The following is a 19,868-nucleotide window of genomic DNA, read 5'->3' as shown; positions in this document are numbered from 1 at the left end:
AAAACAACCCTAAAACATCACTGAACCTCCACCATATTTCACTGTAGATACTGTGTTCTTTTCTTTGTAGGCCTCATTCTGTTTTTGGTAAACAGTAGAATTATGCGCTTTACCAAAAAGATCTATCTCATCTGTCCACAAGATGTTTTCCCAGAAGGATTTTGGTTACTCAAGTTCATTTTGGCAAAATGTAATCTTGCTTTTTTATGTCTCTGTGCCAGCAGTGGGGTCCTCCCGGGTCTCCTCCATAGTGGGGTCCTCCTGGGTCTCCTCCATAGTGGGGTCCTCCTGGGTCTCCTCCATAGTGGGGTCCTCCTGGGTCTCCTCCATAGTGGGGTCCTCCCGGGTCTCCTCCATAGTGGGGTCCTCCTGGGTCTCCTCCATAGTGGGGTCCTCCTGGGTCTCCTCCATAGTGGGGTCCTCCTGGGTCTCCTCCATAGTGGGGTCCTCCTGGGTCTCCTCCATAGTGTTTCAATTCATTCAAATATGGATGGATAGTTCTCGCTGACACTGATGCTCCCTGAGCCTGCAGGACAGCTTGAATATCTATGGAACTTGTTTGGGGCTGCTTATCCACCATCCGGACTATCCTGCGTTGACACCTTTCATACATTTTTCTTTTCCGTCCACGCCCATGGAGATTAGCTACAGTGCCATGGGTTGCAAACTTCTTGATAATGTTGCGCACTGTGGACAAAGGCAAATCTAGATCTCTGGAGATGGACTTGTAACCTTGAGATTGTTGATATTTTTCCACAATTTTGGTTCTCAAGTCCTCACACAGTTCTCTTCTCCTCTTTCTGTTGTCCATGCTTAGTGTGGCACACACAGACACACAATGCAAACACTAAGTGAACTTCTCTCCTTTTTATCTGCTTTCAGGTGTGATTTTTATATTGCCCACACCTGTTACTTGCCCCAGGTGGGTATAAAGGAGCATCACATGCTTGAAACAATCTTAATTTCCCACAATTTTGAAAGGGTGCCAATAATTTTGTCCAGCCCATTTTTGGAGTTTGGTGACATTATGTCCAATTTGCTTTTTTTGTCCCTTTTTTTGGTTTAGTTCCAATACACACAAAGGGAATAAACATGTGTATAGCAAAACATGTGTTACTGCAATCCTTTTCTGTGAGAAATACTTCATTTTCTAAAAAAAATTCAAAAGGTGCCAACATTTATGGCCATGACTGTATGTCAGGTGTTGTGAAGTGGTTAAAGGGACAGTGACCAAGTGTTCACTCATCTGCTTAAATAAAGTAGCACAGTAAACCGAGTCCTCATTATCAGATACATGTCCATTCATTGGGGGCAGTGGTCTCCAAGCTGTGAACCTCCAGCTGTTGCACAACTACAACTCCCAGCATGCCCGGACAGCCAACGGCTGTCCGGGCATGCTGGGAGTTGTAGTTTTGCAACAGCTGGAGGTCCACAGCTTGGAGACCACTGTATAAGAGAATGTTTTTCTCTGTCCTCCAGTCAGACCCCGAATGATAATTTTGCTTGTAAGGAATACCCCTTTAACAGTGCAGCATCACACCTAATACCAATACCTGTCCTCAGCCCCGCCCCTCCATCTCAGGCCCCGCCCCCTCACCACGTACTCACAAAGCGGCCTCATTATCGCTGCCCGCTCCACGTGACCCTATGCACCTAGCGAGAGCCGCTCCGTGCTGACCCCGCCCCTCAGCTGCTGGCCACGCCCTCTCCGGTTCCTCTCCTCCCCCTGGCTGTAGTGATGGTCGGGCTCGTGCTGCTCCTCTGCTCGTGCGCCTTGTTGCCCGGTTACACCGGCGCCATCTCCTTCTACTTACCGGCAGGCGGCAAGAAGTGTCTGAAGGAAGAGATCCATAAAGATGTGCTGGTGACCGGGGAGTACGAGGCGGGCGAGGTGCCCGGATCCATCACACACCTAAAAGTGAGTGACGTGGACTAAATCCACAGGAACAAGTGACGTGTGGTGATCCAGTATATACATGGGACGTGTAGTGATCCAGTATATACATGGGACGTGTGGTGATCCAGTATACACAAGTGACGTGTAGTGATCCAGTATACACAACTGACGTGTGGTGATCCAGTATATACATGGGACGTGTATTGATCCAGTATATACATGGGACGTGTAGTGATCCAGTATACACAAGTGACGTTTAGTGATCCAGTATACACATGTGACGTGTAGTGATCCAGTATATACATGGGACGTGTGGTGATCCAGTATATACATGTGACGTGTGGTGATCCAGTTTACACAAGTGACGTGTAGTGATCCAGTGTATACATGGGACGTGTAGTGATCCAGTATATACATGGGACGTGTATTTATCCAGTATATACATGGGACGTGTGGTGATCCAGTATATACATGGGACGTGTATTGATCCAGTATATACATGGGACGTGTGGTGATCCAGTATATACATGGGACGTGTGGTGATCCAGTATATACATGGGACGTGTATTGATCCAGTATATACATGGGACGTGTATTGATCCAGTATACACAAGTGACGTTTGGTGATCCAGTATATACATGTGACGTGTGGTGATCCAGTGTATACATGGGACGTGTGGTGATCCAGTGTATACATGTGACGTGTGGTGATCCAGTGTATACATGTGACGTGTGGTGATCCAGTGTATACATGTGACGTGTGGTGATCCAGTGTATACATGGGACGTGTGGTGATCCAGTATATACATGGGACGTGTGGTGATCCAGTGTATACATGGGACGTGTGGTGATCCAGTGTATACATGGGACGTGTGGTGATCCAGTGTATACATGGGACGTGTGGTGATCCAGTGTATACATGGGACGTGTATTGATCCAGTATACACAGGTGACGTGTGGTGATCCAGTATACACATGGGACGTGTGGTGATCCAGTGTATACATGGGACGTGTGGTGATCCAGTGTATACATGGGACGTGTGGTGATCCAGTGTATACATGGGACGTGTGGTGATCCAGTGTATACATGGGACGTGTGGTGATCCAGTGTATACATGGGACGTGTGGTGATCCAGTGTATACATGGGACGTGTGGTGATCCAGTGTATACATGGGACGTGTGGTGATCCAGTGTATACATGGGACGTGTGGTGATCCAGTGTATACATGGGACGTGTGGTGATCCAGTGTATACATGGGACGGGTGGTGATCCAGTGTATACATGGGACGGGTGGTGACCCAGTGTATACATGGGACGGGTGGTGACCCAGTGTATACATGGGACGGGTGGTGACCCAGTGTATACATGGGACGGGTGGTGACCCAGTGTATACATGGGACGGGTGGTGACCCAGTGTATACATGGGACGGGTGGTGACCCAGTGTATACATGGGACGGGTGGTGACCCAGTGTATACATGGGACGGGTGGTGACCCAGTGTATACATGGGACGGGTGGTGACCCAGTGTATACATGGGACGGGTGGTGACCCAGTGTATACATGGGACGGGTGGTGACCCAGTGTATACATGGGACGGGTGGTGACCCAGTGTATACATGGGACGGGTGGTGACCCAGTGTATACATGGGACGGGTGGTGACCCAGTGTATACATGGGACGGGTGGTGACCCAGTGTATACATGGGACGGGTGGTGACCCAGTGTATACATGGGACGGGTGGTGACCCAGTGTATACATGGGACGGGTGGTGACCCAGTGTATACATGGGACGGGTGGTGACCCAGTGTATACATGGGACGGGTGGTGACCCAGTGTATACATGGGACGGGTGGTGACCCAGTGTATACATGGGACGGGTGGTGACCCAGTGTATACATGGGACGGGTGGTGACCCAGTGTATACATGGGACGGGTGGTGACCCAGTGTATACATGGGACGGGTGGTGACCCAGTGTATACATGGGACGGGTGGTGACCCAGTGTATACATGGGACGGGTGGTGACCCAGTGTATACATGGGACGGGTGGTGACCCAGTGTATACATGGGACGGGTGGTGACCCAGTGTATACATGGGACGGGTGGTGACCCAGTGTATACATGGGACGGGTGGTGACCCAGTGTATACATGGGACGGGTGGTGACCCAGTGTATACATGGGACGGGTGGTGACCCAGTGTATACATGGGACGGGTGGTGACCCAGTGTATACATGGGACGGGTGGTGACCCAGTGTATACATGGGACGGGTGGTGACCCAGTGTATACATGGGACGGGTGGTGACCCAGTGTATACATGGGACGGGTGGTGACCCAGTGTATACATGGGACGGGTGGTGACCCAGTGTATACATGGGACGGGTGGTGACCCAGTGTATACATGGGACGGGTGGTGACCCAGTGTATACATGGGACGGGTGGTGACCCAGTGTATACATGGGACGGGTGGTGACCCAGTGTATACATGGGACGGGTGGTGACCCAGTGTATACATGGGACGGGTGGTGACCCAGTGTATACATGGGACGGGTGGTGACCCAGTGTATACATGGGACGGGTGGTGACCCAGTGTATACATGGGACGGGTGGTGACCCAGTGTATACATGGGACGGGTGGTGACCCAGTGTATACATGGGACGGGTGGTGACCCAGTGTATACATGGGACGGGTGGTGACCCAGTGTATACATGGGACGGGTGGTGACCCAGTGTATACATGGGACGGGTGGTGACCCAGTGTATACATGGGACGGGTGGTGACCCAGTGTATACATGGGACGGGTGGTGACCCAGTGTATACATGGGACGGGTGGTGACCCAGTGTATACATGGGACGGGTGGTGACCCAGTGTATACATGGGACGGGTGGTGACCCAGTGTATACATGGGACGGGTGGTGACCCAGTGTATACATGGGACGGGTGGTGACCCAGTGTATACATGGGACGGGTGGTGACCCAGTGTATACATGGGACGGGTGGTGACCCAGTGTATACATGGGACGGGTGGTGACCCAGTGTATACATGGGACGGGTGGTGACCCAGTGTATACATGGGACGGGTGGTGACCCAGTGTATACATGGGACGGGTGGTGACCCAGTGTATACATGGGACGGGTGGTGACCCAGTGTATACATGGGACGGGTGGTGACCCAGTGTATACATGGGACGGGTGGTGACCCAGTGTATACATGGGACGGGTGGTGACCCAGTGTATACATGGGACGGGTGGTGACCCAGTGTATACATGGGACGGGTGGTGACCCAGTGTATACATGGGACGGGTGGTGACCCAGTGTATACATGGGACGGGTGGTGACCCAGTGTATACATGGGACGGGTGGTGACCCAGTGTATACATGGGACGGGTGGTGACCCAGTGTATACATGGGACGGGTGGTGACCCAGTGTATACATGGGACGGGTGGTGACCCAGTGTATACATGGGACGGGTGGTGACCCAGTGTATACATGGGACGGGTGGTGACCCAGTGTATACATGGGACGGGTGGTGACCCAGTGTATACATGGGACGGGTGGTGACCCAGTGTATACATGGGACGGGTGGTGACCCAGTGTATACATGGGACGGGTGGTGACCCAGTGTATACATGGGACGGGTGGTGACCCAGTGTATACATGGGACGGGTGGTGACCCAGTGTATACATGGGACGGGTGGTGACCCAGTGTATACATGGGACGGGTGGTGACCCAGTGTATACATGGGACGGGTGGTGACCCAGTGTATACATGGGACGGGTGGTGACCCAGTGTATACATGGGACGGGTGGTGACCCAGTGTATACATGGGACGGGTGGTGACCCAGTATATATATACATGGGACGGGTGGTGACCCAGTATATATATACATGGGACGGGTGGTGATCCAGTGTGTGTGTATGTATATATATATATATATATATATATATATATATATATATATATATATAACGTGTGGTGATCCAGTGTATGTGTATATATACATGGGACGTGTGGTGATTCAGTATATACAAATTATGTGTAGTGATCCAGAGTGTATATGTATGACATGTACTGATCCAGTGTATACAAATGTTGTGTAGTGATCCAGTGTGTATCTGTTTAGTGATCCACTGTGTGTGTGTGTACACACATATACAGGAGATCACTACACATTATGTATATACATATATATACACACGACATGTAGTGACGTGTAGCGACCTCCTGTGGACACGTGACGCGCAGGGAACAACACCCGCCTGCACTTGTCTCCCTACGCCCAGGATCAGATCGGGTGTGGTAATCTCCATGGACAACTCCTATAAGGCTCGCTAGACTGGTTTAAAGGGAACCTGTATTGGGGCTCGACAAATCCCAGGTCGCCATGGTAACTCAGAATTTCATGGTGGAGCCTAGGTTTTTGTCAGCTTTTTCCAATAGGGGTTGTCAATCCATCCAACCACAGGTAGAAAGTCTGTAAATCGGAGGTAAGTAAAACATCTTTTAATATAAATTACCCACCAAAGGGTTAATATAGTGGGATACTGTATGACCAGCAATCATAAATCCGCCTGCAATGAACGCACAATGGTACCAGCCTATGGTCTCTGTGTATATAATAATGGTTACCATCCACGGCAGGTGTGTTGTTCCCCGGGAGAGCAGTGGTACAGTCCAACTGGCGATGTCTAAGCCCAGTACGGGTGTCAAGCCAAAAAAAGAGCCTCGTTCCTAAAAATAGTGACGTCACTATGGCTGAGACGCTGCCAGACGTTTGTGTCTGCTGGTCACACAGTATGCCACTATATTAACCCTTTGGTGGGTAATTTTATATTCAAGGGGTACTCTCCAGGAATTATTTATTTTTTTTTAATCACCGGTTACCAGAAAGTTAAACAGATTTGTAAATTACTTCTATTTAAAAATCTTAACTCTTCCAGTACTTATCAGCTGCTGTATGCTCCTGTATGTTCTTTTCATTTTTAATTTCCTTCCTGTCTGACCACAGTGCTCTTTGTTGACACCTCTGTCCATTTTAGGAACTGTCTGGAGCAGGAGAGGTTTGCTTATGGGGGATTCTGTCAGACAGAAAGGAAATTCAAAAAGAAAAGAACTTCCTGTGGAGCATACAGCAGCTCATAAGTACTGGACAAGTTAAGATCTGGCTGCTGCATATTTTCCTGTCCACTGAAGTCGATGTGTAGCAAAATCTGCTGCGTATTTTGCTACCTATTTACTTCAACGGGTAAGAAAATACCCAGCAGCAAAATACGGCATGTGTGACCCTACCCTAAGGGTAAATATGCTGCAAATTCTCCAATTGGCATATACACTGGGCTATCTGGCCTGTGTGTTGAGTGAGATTTGGAGGCCTCCGAACCTCACTGAACACACAGGGTAACCCTTTGTGTATTTCCTGCTGCGCAGATTTGATATGCAATGAATAAAGTGTCCTAATAGTTCTCCCCATTGTCTTGCAGGTCACAGATTCGGCAGGACATATTTTGTTTTCTAAAGAAGAGGCCAAGAAAGGCAAATTTGCCTTCACCACTGACGACTATGAAGTGTATGAGGTTTGCTTCGAGAGCTCCGCCTCCGACGGTAAGTTATATCGGATAGAGGAGAATGAACTCTGTGTCTCCCCTTGTTGATGTACTTAAAAGGGGTTGTGTGGCAAAAGAATCAACCTGTGTTTGGTGTCAAAAAGTATAATAAAGCAACTTACTTCTAGAAGATCACTATGGCTAATAACATTATATATCAGTTGTGCTCTCTTCCTTGAAACCTGTGACTTCACAGGCTTTCAAAGCAGGCAGACCAGTGATGCAAAGGCTGGTTTTACTGCTCATTAGATAAGGCAGCAGGGAGCTTGTTCTGATGGAAATGACTGAGAACGGACTCCCTGCTGCCTTATCTAATGAGCAGTAATATCAGCTCCCCCATTCACATTACTTGTGGAGAGGAGGGACGGAGCAGACTGCTTTTACAGCCTGTGACATGATGCCACAATGCCAGATCTATGCACTATGGCTAATAATATTATATTAGTAAGTTGCTTTATTATAATTTGACACCATACACAGGTTGTTTCTTTTGCCAGACAACCCCTTTAACATTCGTGGGTTTCCTCCCCCCTAGGTGCAGTGCGGTCTCCGGATCAGTTAGTTGTCCTCAATGTTAAGCATGGCGTGGAAGCGAAGAACTATGAAGATGTAAGTGTCTGCCATTTATTTCCAAAATGTATCTCCTTTGCATAGAACGTCATAATATTATGCAGTAATAATACACTGCTCAAACAAAGAAAGGGAACAACACTAAGATAACACATCCTAGATCTGAATTAATGAACTAATCGTATGAAATACTTTCGTCTTTACATAGTTGAATGGGCTGACAACAAAATCACACAAACATTATCAATGGAAATCAAATTTATCAACCCATGGAGGTCTGGATATGGAGTCACACTCAAAATCAAAGTGGAAAACCGCACTACAGGCTGATCCAACTTTATGTAATGTCCTTAAAACAAGTCATAATGAGGCTCAGTAGTGTGTGTGGCCTCCACGTGCCCGTATGACCTCCCTACAATGCCTGGGCATGCTCCTGATGAGGAGGCGGATGGTCTCCTGAGGGATGTCCTCCCAGACCTGGACTAAAGCATCCGCCAACTCCTGGACAGTCTGTGGTGCAACGTGGCGTTGGTGGATGGAGCGAGACATGATGTCCCAGATGTGCTCAATCGGATTCAGGTCTGGGGAACGGGTGGGCCAGTCCATAACATCAATGCCTTCCTCTTGCAGGAACTGCTGACACACTCCAGCCACATGAGGTCTAGCATTGTCTTGCATTAGGAGGAACCCAGGGCCAACCACACCAGCATATGGTCTCACAAGGGGTCTGAGGATCTCATCTGGGTACCTAATGGCAGTCAGGCTACCTTTGGCAAGCACATGGAGGGCTGTGCGGCCCCCAAAAGAAATGCCACCCCACACCATTACTGACCCACCACCAATCCGATCATGCTGGAGGATGTTGCAGGCAGCAGAACGTTCTCCACAGCGTCTCCAGACTCTGTGACGTCTGTCACATGTGCTCAGTGTGAACCTGCTTTCATCTGTAAAGAGCACAGGGCGCCAGTGGCGAATTTGCCAATCTTGGTGTTTTCTGGCAAATGCCAAACGTCCTGCACGGTGTTGGGCTGTGTACGTCGGGCCCTCATACTAGTGCTGGGCGATATACCGGTTCATGCTGAATACCTAATTTATTTATTTTTTTCCTGCACGATATGAATTTTGCCCATACCGCAATACCGGTTGCGCCCCTCTCCCTCTCGAATGAGTGAATTATCTACCGGTTGCGCCCCTCTCCCTCTCGAATGAGTGAATTATCTGCCGCAGCGCGCTGTCCCCAAATCGGGTAACTAATCATATGTGACCTGCGAGAGCTATTCTGCTTTTCTTCTGCCCCCCCCCCCCCCCAATGAATTATCAGCTGCGCTGTCCCCACATCTGTCCCCACGTCATGTCACCCGCAAGTGCTCCTATGCTCATCCTCCTATGAGTTGCGGCCTGCTGGCGCTAGAAATCTGTACTGTACTACAAATAATGTTGCCCGGGCTGCAAAAATAAAATAAACTTTAACTCATCTTCCAACGTTCCCAGTTCCCGGCCTCACGGTCCCTCCGCTGTGGCCCTCGGGATGGGAACGTCACAGAGCCGTCAGCCTATCGCCGGCCGCAGCGATGTCCTGCCCGGCCGATGATAGGCTGGCGGCTCTGTGACTTTCCCGTCCCAAGGAAACAGCAAGGACAGTGAAGACGGTAGCAGAGCCCGGGAAACGTTATTTGTAGTACAGTACAGATTTCTAGCTCCGGCGGCTCGCAACTCATAGGAGGATGATCAGAGGAGCGCTTGCGGTGACATGATGTGGGGACAGCGCAGCTGATAATTCATTGGAGTTACATTGTGTTGTGTAAGTGTTCCCTTTATATTTTTGAGCAGTGTATATACTCCACCTAAGACACGGACATCTGCTTCTTAGCTGGAGGTAGTGGCCGGGAACAGGCATACCTGACATTTTAGGGGTATCCAGGATAAGAAAAATCAACTGACATCTTCCTAAGACAGCGCCATGCCTGTCCTCAGGTTGGGCGTGGTATTGCAACTCTGTTCCATTAAAGTAAATGAAGCCATGTTGTAATACCACAAACAACCTGAGGACAGGTGTGGCGCTGTTTTTTTTTTTTTATGAAGTTATCTCTGGTATTCTATTCCTGGATAAAGATGGATATTGCCATGTAGAAGTTTGATGGTGTCCGTCTTCTTTTAGCTGGCTAAGGCAGAGAAGCTGAAGCCCCTGGAGGTGGAGTTAAGGCGCCTAGAAGACTTGACCGACTCTATTGTTAAAGACTTTACTTACATGAAGAAAAGAGAAGAAGAGATGCAGGACACAAATGGTGAGTGACGTAAAATACTAAAGCCGGCCGTACACATCTACTGGTCACCATCCCTTCATACACATTAACTCCTTAAGGATGAAGGGCATACAGTGACCCCCTCCACTTACAATGGCCTCAACATACAATTGTCTTTTCTGGACCATTGTAACTTGAAACCAAACTCAACATACAATGCTACAGACAGTCCAGATCTGCGAAACCTGTCAATAGCTGGAAGAACCGACCAATCAGAATGGGCATTCACTGTTAAAACCCCTGTATTACTGAAGTGTATGCACTGACTGGCTGTCTCGTAGTGCCCCCTACAGTACAGGGAGATATTACATGTTCTGTACTACTCTTTACCTGTACCAGGGTTAGCTGCTCCTTTGGACACCAAGTAAGGGCGGCTCCATTTTACTTTTTTAGGACACTGTGTTCTGTACAGGACCCTGAAGAAGCTCCTGTCCTCTACATAGACAGTGATTTACAGCGCCGAGCAGATCTTTATTACTTTTATATGTAAGGATTTGCTTTATCTATATTAGTTATCTACTGGTTTTTGTTTATTCCTCACCTTTTCCTATTTTTGGATGACATTTTGGTGGCTTCAGATCCAATTACCAGGTTTCCATAGAGTTATGGTCTCAACTTACAATGGTTTCAACATACAATGGTCGTCCTGGAACCGATATTGTAACTTGAGGGACCACTGTATATATACGTCCTGTGCCCGCTTACCTTCTATGACTCTGGAGATGAGCGCGTCATAGCGGGATGTCCCAGCGACTATAAACTGCTGGCACCCGTGGCTAATGCCGGACATCACCGATGCCTGGCATTAACCCCTTAGATCGCGGTGCTCAGATCCTGGCTGCTCAGCATTGCTGATCAGGAACACTGCGGTGAAACTGCCCTTACCTGCCTCCTCGCCGTCCGGTCGTTGCTCTGAAGCTCCAGTCAACCATGGTAGGCTGGAGCAATGGAGCACCGATAACACAGATCAATGCTATGGCAAAGCATTGATCAGTGTATGCAATCCAAGGATTTCATGTAATAGTCCCCTATGGGGACTAAATAAAAATAATGTAAAAAACCATGCACATTTTTGTTCAAAAAGTTTATAATTTTTTAAAAGAAGCAAAACAAAATAAAACCTATATAAGTTGGGTGTAATTTTAACCTTATACGGACCTTGAGAATTAAGGTGTAATTTTAACTGAAATGTTTTTACTGCGGCAGAATCTTAAGCCCCCTAATTTTACAAAACTTTTATTTATTTTTTTCAATTTTGCCCCAAAAATGTGTTTTGTGTTTTTTCGCCATAGATTTCGTGGTGAAATGACATCAAGTAAAATTGGTAGGGCAAAAAAGAATTAAAAAAAAAAACATGCCCTCATATGGGTCTGTAGGTGGAAAATTTTTAAAGCGTTGTTTATTTCTTTTTATTTTTTTTCAACCTCACCTTCTAAAAATATTAAGTGCAAAAATGAAGGGGAAAAAAAAAACCTGCATCCTTAAGGGGTTAATACTTAGCTCGGCTAAGCGTTCTTGTGTTCTGAATTGAGAGAGAAGGGTTAAGCTGCTGCCAGAGGAGGCAGTAGCTTATCTCAGAACTAAAGGTGCTGCCGGTCTAGGCCTCCATTAGCAGTTCTGTCAAAACAATGGAAACGGATCCTATAGGTGCCATGTGGAGCCTTAGTAGTATTAATCCCGCACAGCTATGACGCCTTAAAGCAGTGCTTTCCATACAGTGTGCCTCCAGCTGTTGCAAAACTACAACTTCCAGCATGCCCGGACAGCCAACGGCTGTCCGGGCATGCTGGGAGTTGTAGTTTTGCAACAGCTAGAGACACTGTTTGGAAAATGCTTGTGGCCGGCTCCAGTTATGTGAAGCGCGCTCAGCAGCTGAGCGTGCTTCATACCCGGCAGGTCCCAGTTGCTATCAGCAGCCAATACCCGTGGTTAATGCTGGGCATCGCCGATCGGGGTGATATCTGGTATTAACCCCTTAAGGACGCAGGACGTAAATGTACGTCCTGGTGAGGTGGTACTTAACGCACCAGGACGTACATTTACGTCCTAAGCATAACCGCGGGCATCGGAGCGATGCCCGTGTCATGCGCGGCTGATCCCGGCTGCTGATCGCAGCCAGGGACCCGCCGGCAATGGCCGACGCCCGCGATCTCGCGGGCGTCCGCCATTAACCCCTCAGGTGCCGGGATCAATACAGATCCCGGCATCTGCGGGAGTTCGCGATTAAAATGAACGATCGGATCGCCCGCAGCGCTGCTGCGGGGATCCGATCATTCATAACGCCGCACGGAGGTCCCCTCACCTTCCTCCGTGCGGCTCCCGGCGTCTCCTGCTCTGGTCTGTGATCGAGCAGACCAGAGCAGGAGATGACCGATAATACTGATCTGTTCTATGTCCTATACATAGAACAGATCAGTATTAGCAATCATGGTATTGCTATGAATAGTCCCCTATGGGGACTATTCAAGTGTAAAAAAAAATGTAAAAAAATGTAAAAGTAAAAGTAAAAAAAAAGTGAAAAATCCCCTCCCCCAATAAAAAAGTAAAACGTCCGTTTTTTCCTATTTTACCCCCAAAAAGCGTAAAAAACATTTTTTATAGACATATTTGGTATTGCCGCGTGCGTAAATGTCCGAACTATTAAAATAAAATGTTAATGATCCCGTACGGTGAACGGCGTGAACGAAAAAAAATTAAAAAAGTCCAAAATTCCTACTTTTTTAATACATTTTATTAAAAAAAAAATTATAAAAAATGTATTAAAAGTTTTTTATATACAAATGTGGTATCAAAAAAAAGTACAGATCATGGCGCAAAAAATGAGCCCCCATACCGCCGCTTATACGGAAAAATAAAAAAGTTATAGGTCATCAAAATAAAGGGATTATAAACGTACTAATTTGGTTAAAAAGTTTGTGATTTTTTTTAAGCGCAACAATAATATAAAAGTATATAATAATGGGTATCATTTTAATCGTATTGACCCTCAGAATAAAGAACACATGTCATTTTTACCAGAAATTGTACGGCGTGAAAACAAAACCTTCCAAAATTAGCAAAATTGCGTTTTTCGTTTTAATTTCCCCACAAAAATAGTGTTTTTTGGTTGCGCCATACATTTTATGATATAATGAGTGATGTCATTACAAAGGACAACTGGTCGCGCAAAAAACAAGCCCTCATACTAGTCTGTGGATGAAAATATAAAAGAGTTATGATTTTTAGAAGGCGAGGAGGAAAAAATGAAAACGTAAAAATGAAATTGTCTGAGTCCTTAAGGCCAAAATGGGCTGAGTCCTTAAGGGGTTAAAGGGGTATTCCAGGCCAAAATTTTTTTTTTTTTTTTTATATATATCAACTGGCTCTGGAAAGTTAAACAGATTTGTAAATTACTTCTATTAAAAAATCTTAATCCTTCCAATAGTTATTAGCTTCTGAAGTTTTCTGTCTAACTGCTCAATGATGATGTCACGTCCCGGGAGCTGTGCATGATGGGAGAATACCCCCATAGGAACTGCACAGCTCCCGGAACGTGAGTCATCACAGAGCAGTTAGACAGAAAACTACAACTCAACTTCAGAAGCTAATAACTATTGGAAGGATTAAGATTTTTTTAATAGAAGTAATTTACATATCTGTTTAACTTTCCGGAGCCAGTTGAGATATATATATATAAAAAAAAAAAAGAAAGTTTTGGCCTGGAATACCCCTTTTAACCCTTTAGACGCCACTATCAAAGTTGACTGCAGCGTCTAAAACTAGAGAAAAGCATTGCCGGTTAGCTCGGGCTGTTCGGGATCGCCGCGGTGAAATTGCGGTGTTCCGAACAGCTGAGAGGACAGCGGAAGGCTTCTTATCTTGTCTCCTGCCGTCCGATCGTCGCTCTGCTGCTCCATGCCTGAGATCCAGGCTGGAGCAGCAGAGCACCGATAACACTGATCAATGCAGTGCTATGGCATAGCATTGATCAGTGTCTGCAATCAATGTACTGCATGTTATAGTCCCCTATGGGAGCTATAACATTGCAAAAAAAAAAAAAGTGTAAAAAAAAAAAAAATTGTTAATAAATGTGATTTAACCCCTTCCCTAATAAAAGTTTGAATCTCCCCCCTATTCCCATAAAAAAATAATGTAAATAAAAATAACATATGTGGTATCGCCGCGTGCGTAAATGTCCGAACTATAAAAATATAATGTAAAACCGCACAGTCAATGGCATATGCGTAAAAAAATGCCAAAAAAGTCCAAAATTGCATATTTTTTGTTAATTTGTATACCCTAAAAGTTTTTTTTTATAAAAAGCGATCCAAAAAGTCCCATCAAAACAAAAATGGTACCGATAAAAATTGGATCACGGCGCAAAAAATTAGCCCTGACCCATCCCTTATACGAAGATGGCAATTTTACACATACTAATTTTGGTGCATGTAGTTATAATTTTTTTTAAAGTAGTAAAATTAAATAAAACCTATATAAATTAGGTATCCTTGTAACCGTATGGACCTACAGAATAAAGATAGGGTGTTGTTTTTCCTGAAAAGTGCACTGCGAAGAATCGGAAACCCCCAAAAGTTACAAAATGGCTTTTTTTTTTTTTCAATTTTGCCCCACAAATATATATTTTTTTTTTCTGGTTTCGCCAAAATGTCATTAAAGTACAATTGGTGGCGCAAAAAATATGCCCTCATATGGGTCTGTAGGTGCAAAACTGAAAGCATTATAATTTTTAGAAGGTGATGAGGGGAAAAAAATGCAAATACAGAAAAGCCCTGCGTCCTTAAGGGATAAAAAAAATTAAATTTCTTTCATGAAAAAAAAAATTTTTTATGGAAAAAAAATGGCACGTCTATCCACAGGTTGGGTTGGATATTGTAGCTCTGTTCCAGTCACTTCACTCGTGCTGAGCTGCAATACCACACACATCCCACAAACAGATGTGGCGCTGTTTCTGGAAGCAGCCATCTTTTACTAATCTGTGGCAGCGCCTTTTTAACTATTGAGTAGAAAAACAACTGCATACAGTAATAGATCTTGTGGGGCCAACAGCAGAAATCTGGTTTCTAATACCCCTCCTGCCACTAGGTGGTGCTAAAGTTAGTGTGCAGCATGGACGATGTATTCCACAATAGAAGGTGTGTTGGAGAGTACTGTACGCTCAATTTTGCTCTTTTGTAACTGAATTGTACATCTTCTGGATATGTGCATCTTAGCCTTTAAAGGGGTACTCCGGTGGAAAACTATTATTTATTTATTTTTAAATCAACTGGAGCCAGAAAGTTAAACCGATTTGTAAATTACTTCTATTAAAAAAAAAAAATCTTTACCCTTCCAGTACTTTTTAGCAGCTGTATGCTACAGAGGAAATTCTTTTTCTTTTTGAATTTCTCTTTTTTGTCTCGTCCACAGTGCTCTCTGCTGACACCTGATGCCCGTATCAGGAACTGTCCAAAGCAGGAGAAAATCCACATAGCAAACCTATGCTTCTCTGGACAGTTCCTGACACGGACAGAGGTGTCAGCAGAGAGCACTGTGGACAAGACAAAAAAGAAATTCAAAAAGAAAATTTCCTCTGTAGCATACAGCTGCTAAAAAGTACTGGAAGGGTAAAGATTTTTTTTTTAATAGAAGTAATTTACAAATCGTTTTAACTTTCTGGCTCCAGTTGACTCCACTGGAGTACCACTTTAAGGGTACGTTCAGATGAGCGGATCTACAGCGTATTTTGGATCTGCCGCCAAAGGCCCGATACAGGGTGCCTTTAGATGTGCCTGCTCGGAGCGACACTACGCCTCTACGAGCAGACGCACTGCTGCGATGTGTGAGTCGCTGGGCATGAGCGGTGTACTCGCACAGATCGCGGCCGCTGACTCTGCTCCCTGAGCTAGGCAGAGAGCAGCCGCGATGTGCGAGTATACTGCGCATGCACGCGGCGACCCCCACATCGCAGTGTACGTCTGCTCATAGCGGCGTATTGCCGTTTCGAGCAGGCACATCTAAAGGCACCCTGTAGCAGTCCTTCATCGGCTGATCCGCAGTGTAAAATACGCTGTGGATCTGCTTGTCTGAATGTACCCTGAAGGGGTATTCTGGGTATTAATCTCATATGTTGCTGGGGCTGTGTAAAAATAAAGTGCCATACTTACCTAACCACAGTCCCCTGCAGCTACCGTTCAGCTCAGTCTAGTCGCCCAATATCCAGTTTTTTTTCCTGGCTCTGAAACGAGCACTCGCTGCAGGACCTGCCGGCTCAGCCAATCACTGCCATGTCGCATCTTGGTCAATGATTGGCTAAGCCAACAGGTCCTGCGTCCATGCGCTCCGCAGAATAAAGGGTGACCAGACTGTGCCCCGTGAGACTGGGGGTTGGAAAGTATGGCTTTTTTTTTTTTTTTCTTCTATTTTTATACGACATCCTTAATCCTCATCCTTCCTGCCCTTCATAGGTCACATAGTAGAGCATACATAACCAATCACTTTGGAGGAAGAGCACCTCCTATACATGACATAAGCTTATTTCAAATGGGGTAAGGGTTTACCTATTTCTGCTTTTTGGACGTATAGTTATGTACAGTCGAGATTTAAAGGGGTACTCATGACATCATAGCCACGCCCCCTCTGTGATGTCCCACCCCGCCCCCCTCAATGCAAGTCTATGGGAGGGGGCGTGACGTCATGAGATGCATGATCTCCTATATGCCCTGACAGGGGCAGGAAGGATGAGGACGTGTGACAAGTGCTATATTACTAAGTTGTTTTTTTTTGTTTTTTTTCCCCCTTTCCCCCCCCCCCCCCCCCCCCCCCAGAATCGACCAGCCTGCGTGTCCTGTACTTCAGCGCCTTCTCCATGTTTTGTCTTGTTACTCTCGCCATGTGGCAAGTGGTTTACCTGAGGAGATTTTTTAAGTCAAAGAAACTCATTGAGTAATAAAAAAAAGATATTAAAAACGATAGTGTTTGTCCTTTAATTTTTTTTTTTTCTTCTGTAAAAGGTGTGTAAAGCATGGTGGCAAACCAGGAAAGAAAAAAGGGAGAGTTGTGTCACGTCAGAGTAGTTTCCACTGGGCCTAGACGCCTTCTCTCTGCTTCTTATCTTTTAGACTCATCTGGGAACAACCAACATCACAATATCCTAGGTTTTATGGTTTATGTTGCCTTTTTACCACCATTAGGCTGGAAACTGCAGCTGTGGCAAAACTACAACCCCCAGCATGCCTGGACAGCCAACGGCTGTCCAGGCATGCTGGAGGTTGTAGTTTTGCAACAGCTGCAGGCACCCTGGTTGGGAAGCACTGGCTTAGACTGCATACTCCACTGCAACAAACACTAGTGTCATATGCCCAGTGTATTTCTAGGCAGGGTGCCACGTGACGTGGATGACACTTCCCAACATGCTTGAAGGGGTACTCCACTGGAATTTAATTTTTAATTTTTTTTAAATCAACTGGTGCCAGAAAGTTAGGATCGGTTCACACTACGTTTGTAGTGTACGGGTGCCGGATTCGGTTGGGAGGAGCGAAAACCAGCCGGAACCCCATTTATTTCAATGAGGCGACCGGACTTCTTTTTGCCCCGTATGCGGTTTTCCCACTGGTTAGAGAACAGTGTACGGGGCAAAAATGGTCCGACTGGGGTCAGCGTTTGACTCCGGTCGCCTCATTAAAATAAATGGGGTTGCGGACGGTTTTCACTCCTCCCAACCGGATCAGACACCCGTACACTACAAACCTTGTGTGATCCCAGCCTTAAACAGATTTGTAAATTACTTCTATTTAAAAACCTTTTTATCCTTCCAGTACTTATCAGCTGCTGCATGCTTCAGAGGAAGTTTCTTTTCTTTTTTATGTTCCTTTCTGTCTGACCACAGTGCTCTCTGCTGACACCTCTGTCCATTTTAGGAACTGTCCAGAGCAAAAACAAATCCCCCCCAGAGCAAACCTCTCCTGCTCTGGACAGTTCCTGACATGGACAGAGGTGTCAGCAGAGAGCACTGTGGTCAGACAGAAAGGAAATTCAAAAAGAAAACTTCCTCTGTAGTATACAGAAGCTGATAAGTACTGGAAGGATTAAGATTTTTTAAATAGAAGTAGTTTACAAATCTGTTTAACTTTCTGGCACCAGTTGATTTAAAGAAATGTTTTTCAGTGGAGTACCCCTTTAACCATCTTATGGTTGGGATCGCTGTCCGAAATGCATCGGGCAGCAAGGGGGCAGAATTTTACATCAGTGTATAACTGGCCACAGCTTGAATATATTATATTTTTATATTTAAAAGGAAAAAGTGATGAGCCCCTCTTTAAAGGGGTTGTCTAGAAATAGAAAACCAGAGCTATTTTTTTTTTTTTTTTTTTTAAACAGCGCCACCCCATCCTGTGTGTGTGTGTGTGTGTAATTTGTCTCCATTTACGTCAATGGAAATTAGCTGCAATACCACTCACAACCAGAAGGTGCTGTTTAAAAAAAAAAAAAAAAAAAAAAAAATTATAATAAAACTGGATCGGATCCCCAACTTTTCATAGTATGAATGGGCACTTACTGTCATAAGATAGGTTGTGTCTCGCTGTAGTGTGGACAAAATTGTAATACATCTGTGGCCGGTTAGCTCAGTTGGTTAGAGCGTGGTGCTAATAACGCCAAGGTCGCGGGTTTGATCCCCGTACGGGCCAGTGTATTTATTTTTTTTAAAATAATAATAAAAAAAAAAAACAATGGATGAAGATTGTGAGAACTAAAAGTTAAAACCGGTATGTTTGTACAATACAGGTTAATCTGTAATACGGCCTTACGGGAGATAAGGGTACTACTAGCAGCTATTTTTGTATGATGAATTTGCACTTTTTTGACGTGTTGTTTGTACGCCGCCTACCTGACACATTCCCTTTGAAGAAACTTTGACATTCTACTTCCCAGTAAGACGCACAAGTTCTGAGTGGTTGGACTGTGGAACACCAGCTGCAGCATTCATGGCCGGTTAGCTCAGTTGGTTAGAGCGTGGTGCTAATAACGCCAAGGACGCGGGTTTGATCCCCGTACGGGCCAAGTTTTTTTTTTTTTTTTTTGCTTTCTATAAATTGGGGCACATGACAACGTTATGTCAAACCTATGTTTTTAAAAATTTTTTTTGGATGAGTGCAAGGACTTTAAAGGGGTACTCCGGGAGAAAACAAATGTTTTCCAATCAACTGGTGCCAGAAAGTTAAACAGATTTGTAAATTACTTCTATTTAAAAATCTTAATCCTTTCAGTACTTATGAACTGCTGTATGCTCCAGAGGAAGTTGTGTGGTTCTTTCTAGTCTGACCACAGTGCGCTCTGCTGCCACCTCTGTCCGTGTAAGGCACTGTCCAGAGTAGAAGCAAATGCCCATAACAACAAACCTCTCCTGCTCTGGACAGTTCCTGACACGGACAGAGGTGTCAGCTGAGAGCACTGTGGTCAGACTGGAAAGAACTACACAACTTCCTCTGTAGCATACAAGAGCTGATAAGTA

At 45.7% G+C, this 19,868-nt stretch overlaps 1 protein-coding gene across 1 annotated transcript; it reads left to right on the top strand.

The window, feature by feature from the left end:
- Positions 1 to 1,682: 1,682 nt before the first annotated feature.
- Positions 1,683 to 17,329, top strand: LOC130277138 (transmembrane emp24 domain-containing protein 10-like). The gene is made up of 5 exons (XM_056527518.1): positions 1,683 to 1,918; positions 7,386 to 7,506; positions 8,044 to 8,117; positions 10,237 to 10,363; positions 17,185 to 17,329. The coding sequence occupies exons 1-5, from the start codon at positions 1,739 to 1,741 to the stop codon at positions 17,304 to 17,306; spliced, it is 624 nt and encodes a 207-aa protein (XP_056383493.1). The 5' UTR covers positions 1,683 to 1,738; the 3' UTR covers positions 17,307 to 17,329.
- The last annotated feature ends 2,539 nt before the right edge of the window (positions 17,330 to 19,868 follow it).

Source organism: Hyla sarda, chromosome 6, assembly GCF_029499605.1.
Source record: "Hyla sarda isolate aHylSar1 chromosome 6, aHylSar1.hap1, whole genome shotgun sequence".
Lineage (NCBI taxonomy): Eukaryota > Metazoa > Chordata > Amphibia > Anura > Hylidae > Hyla > Hyla sarda.
The sequence above is the reverse complement of the archived record's forward strand: the minus strand, read 5'-3'. Positions and strand labels throughout refer to the sequence as shown.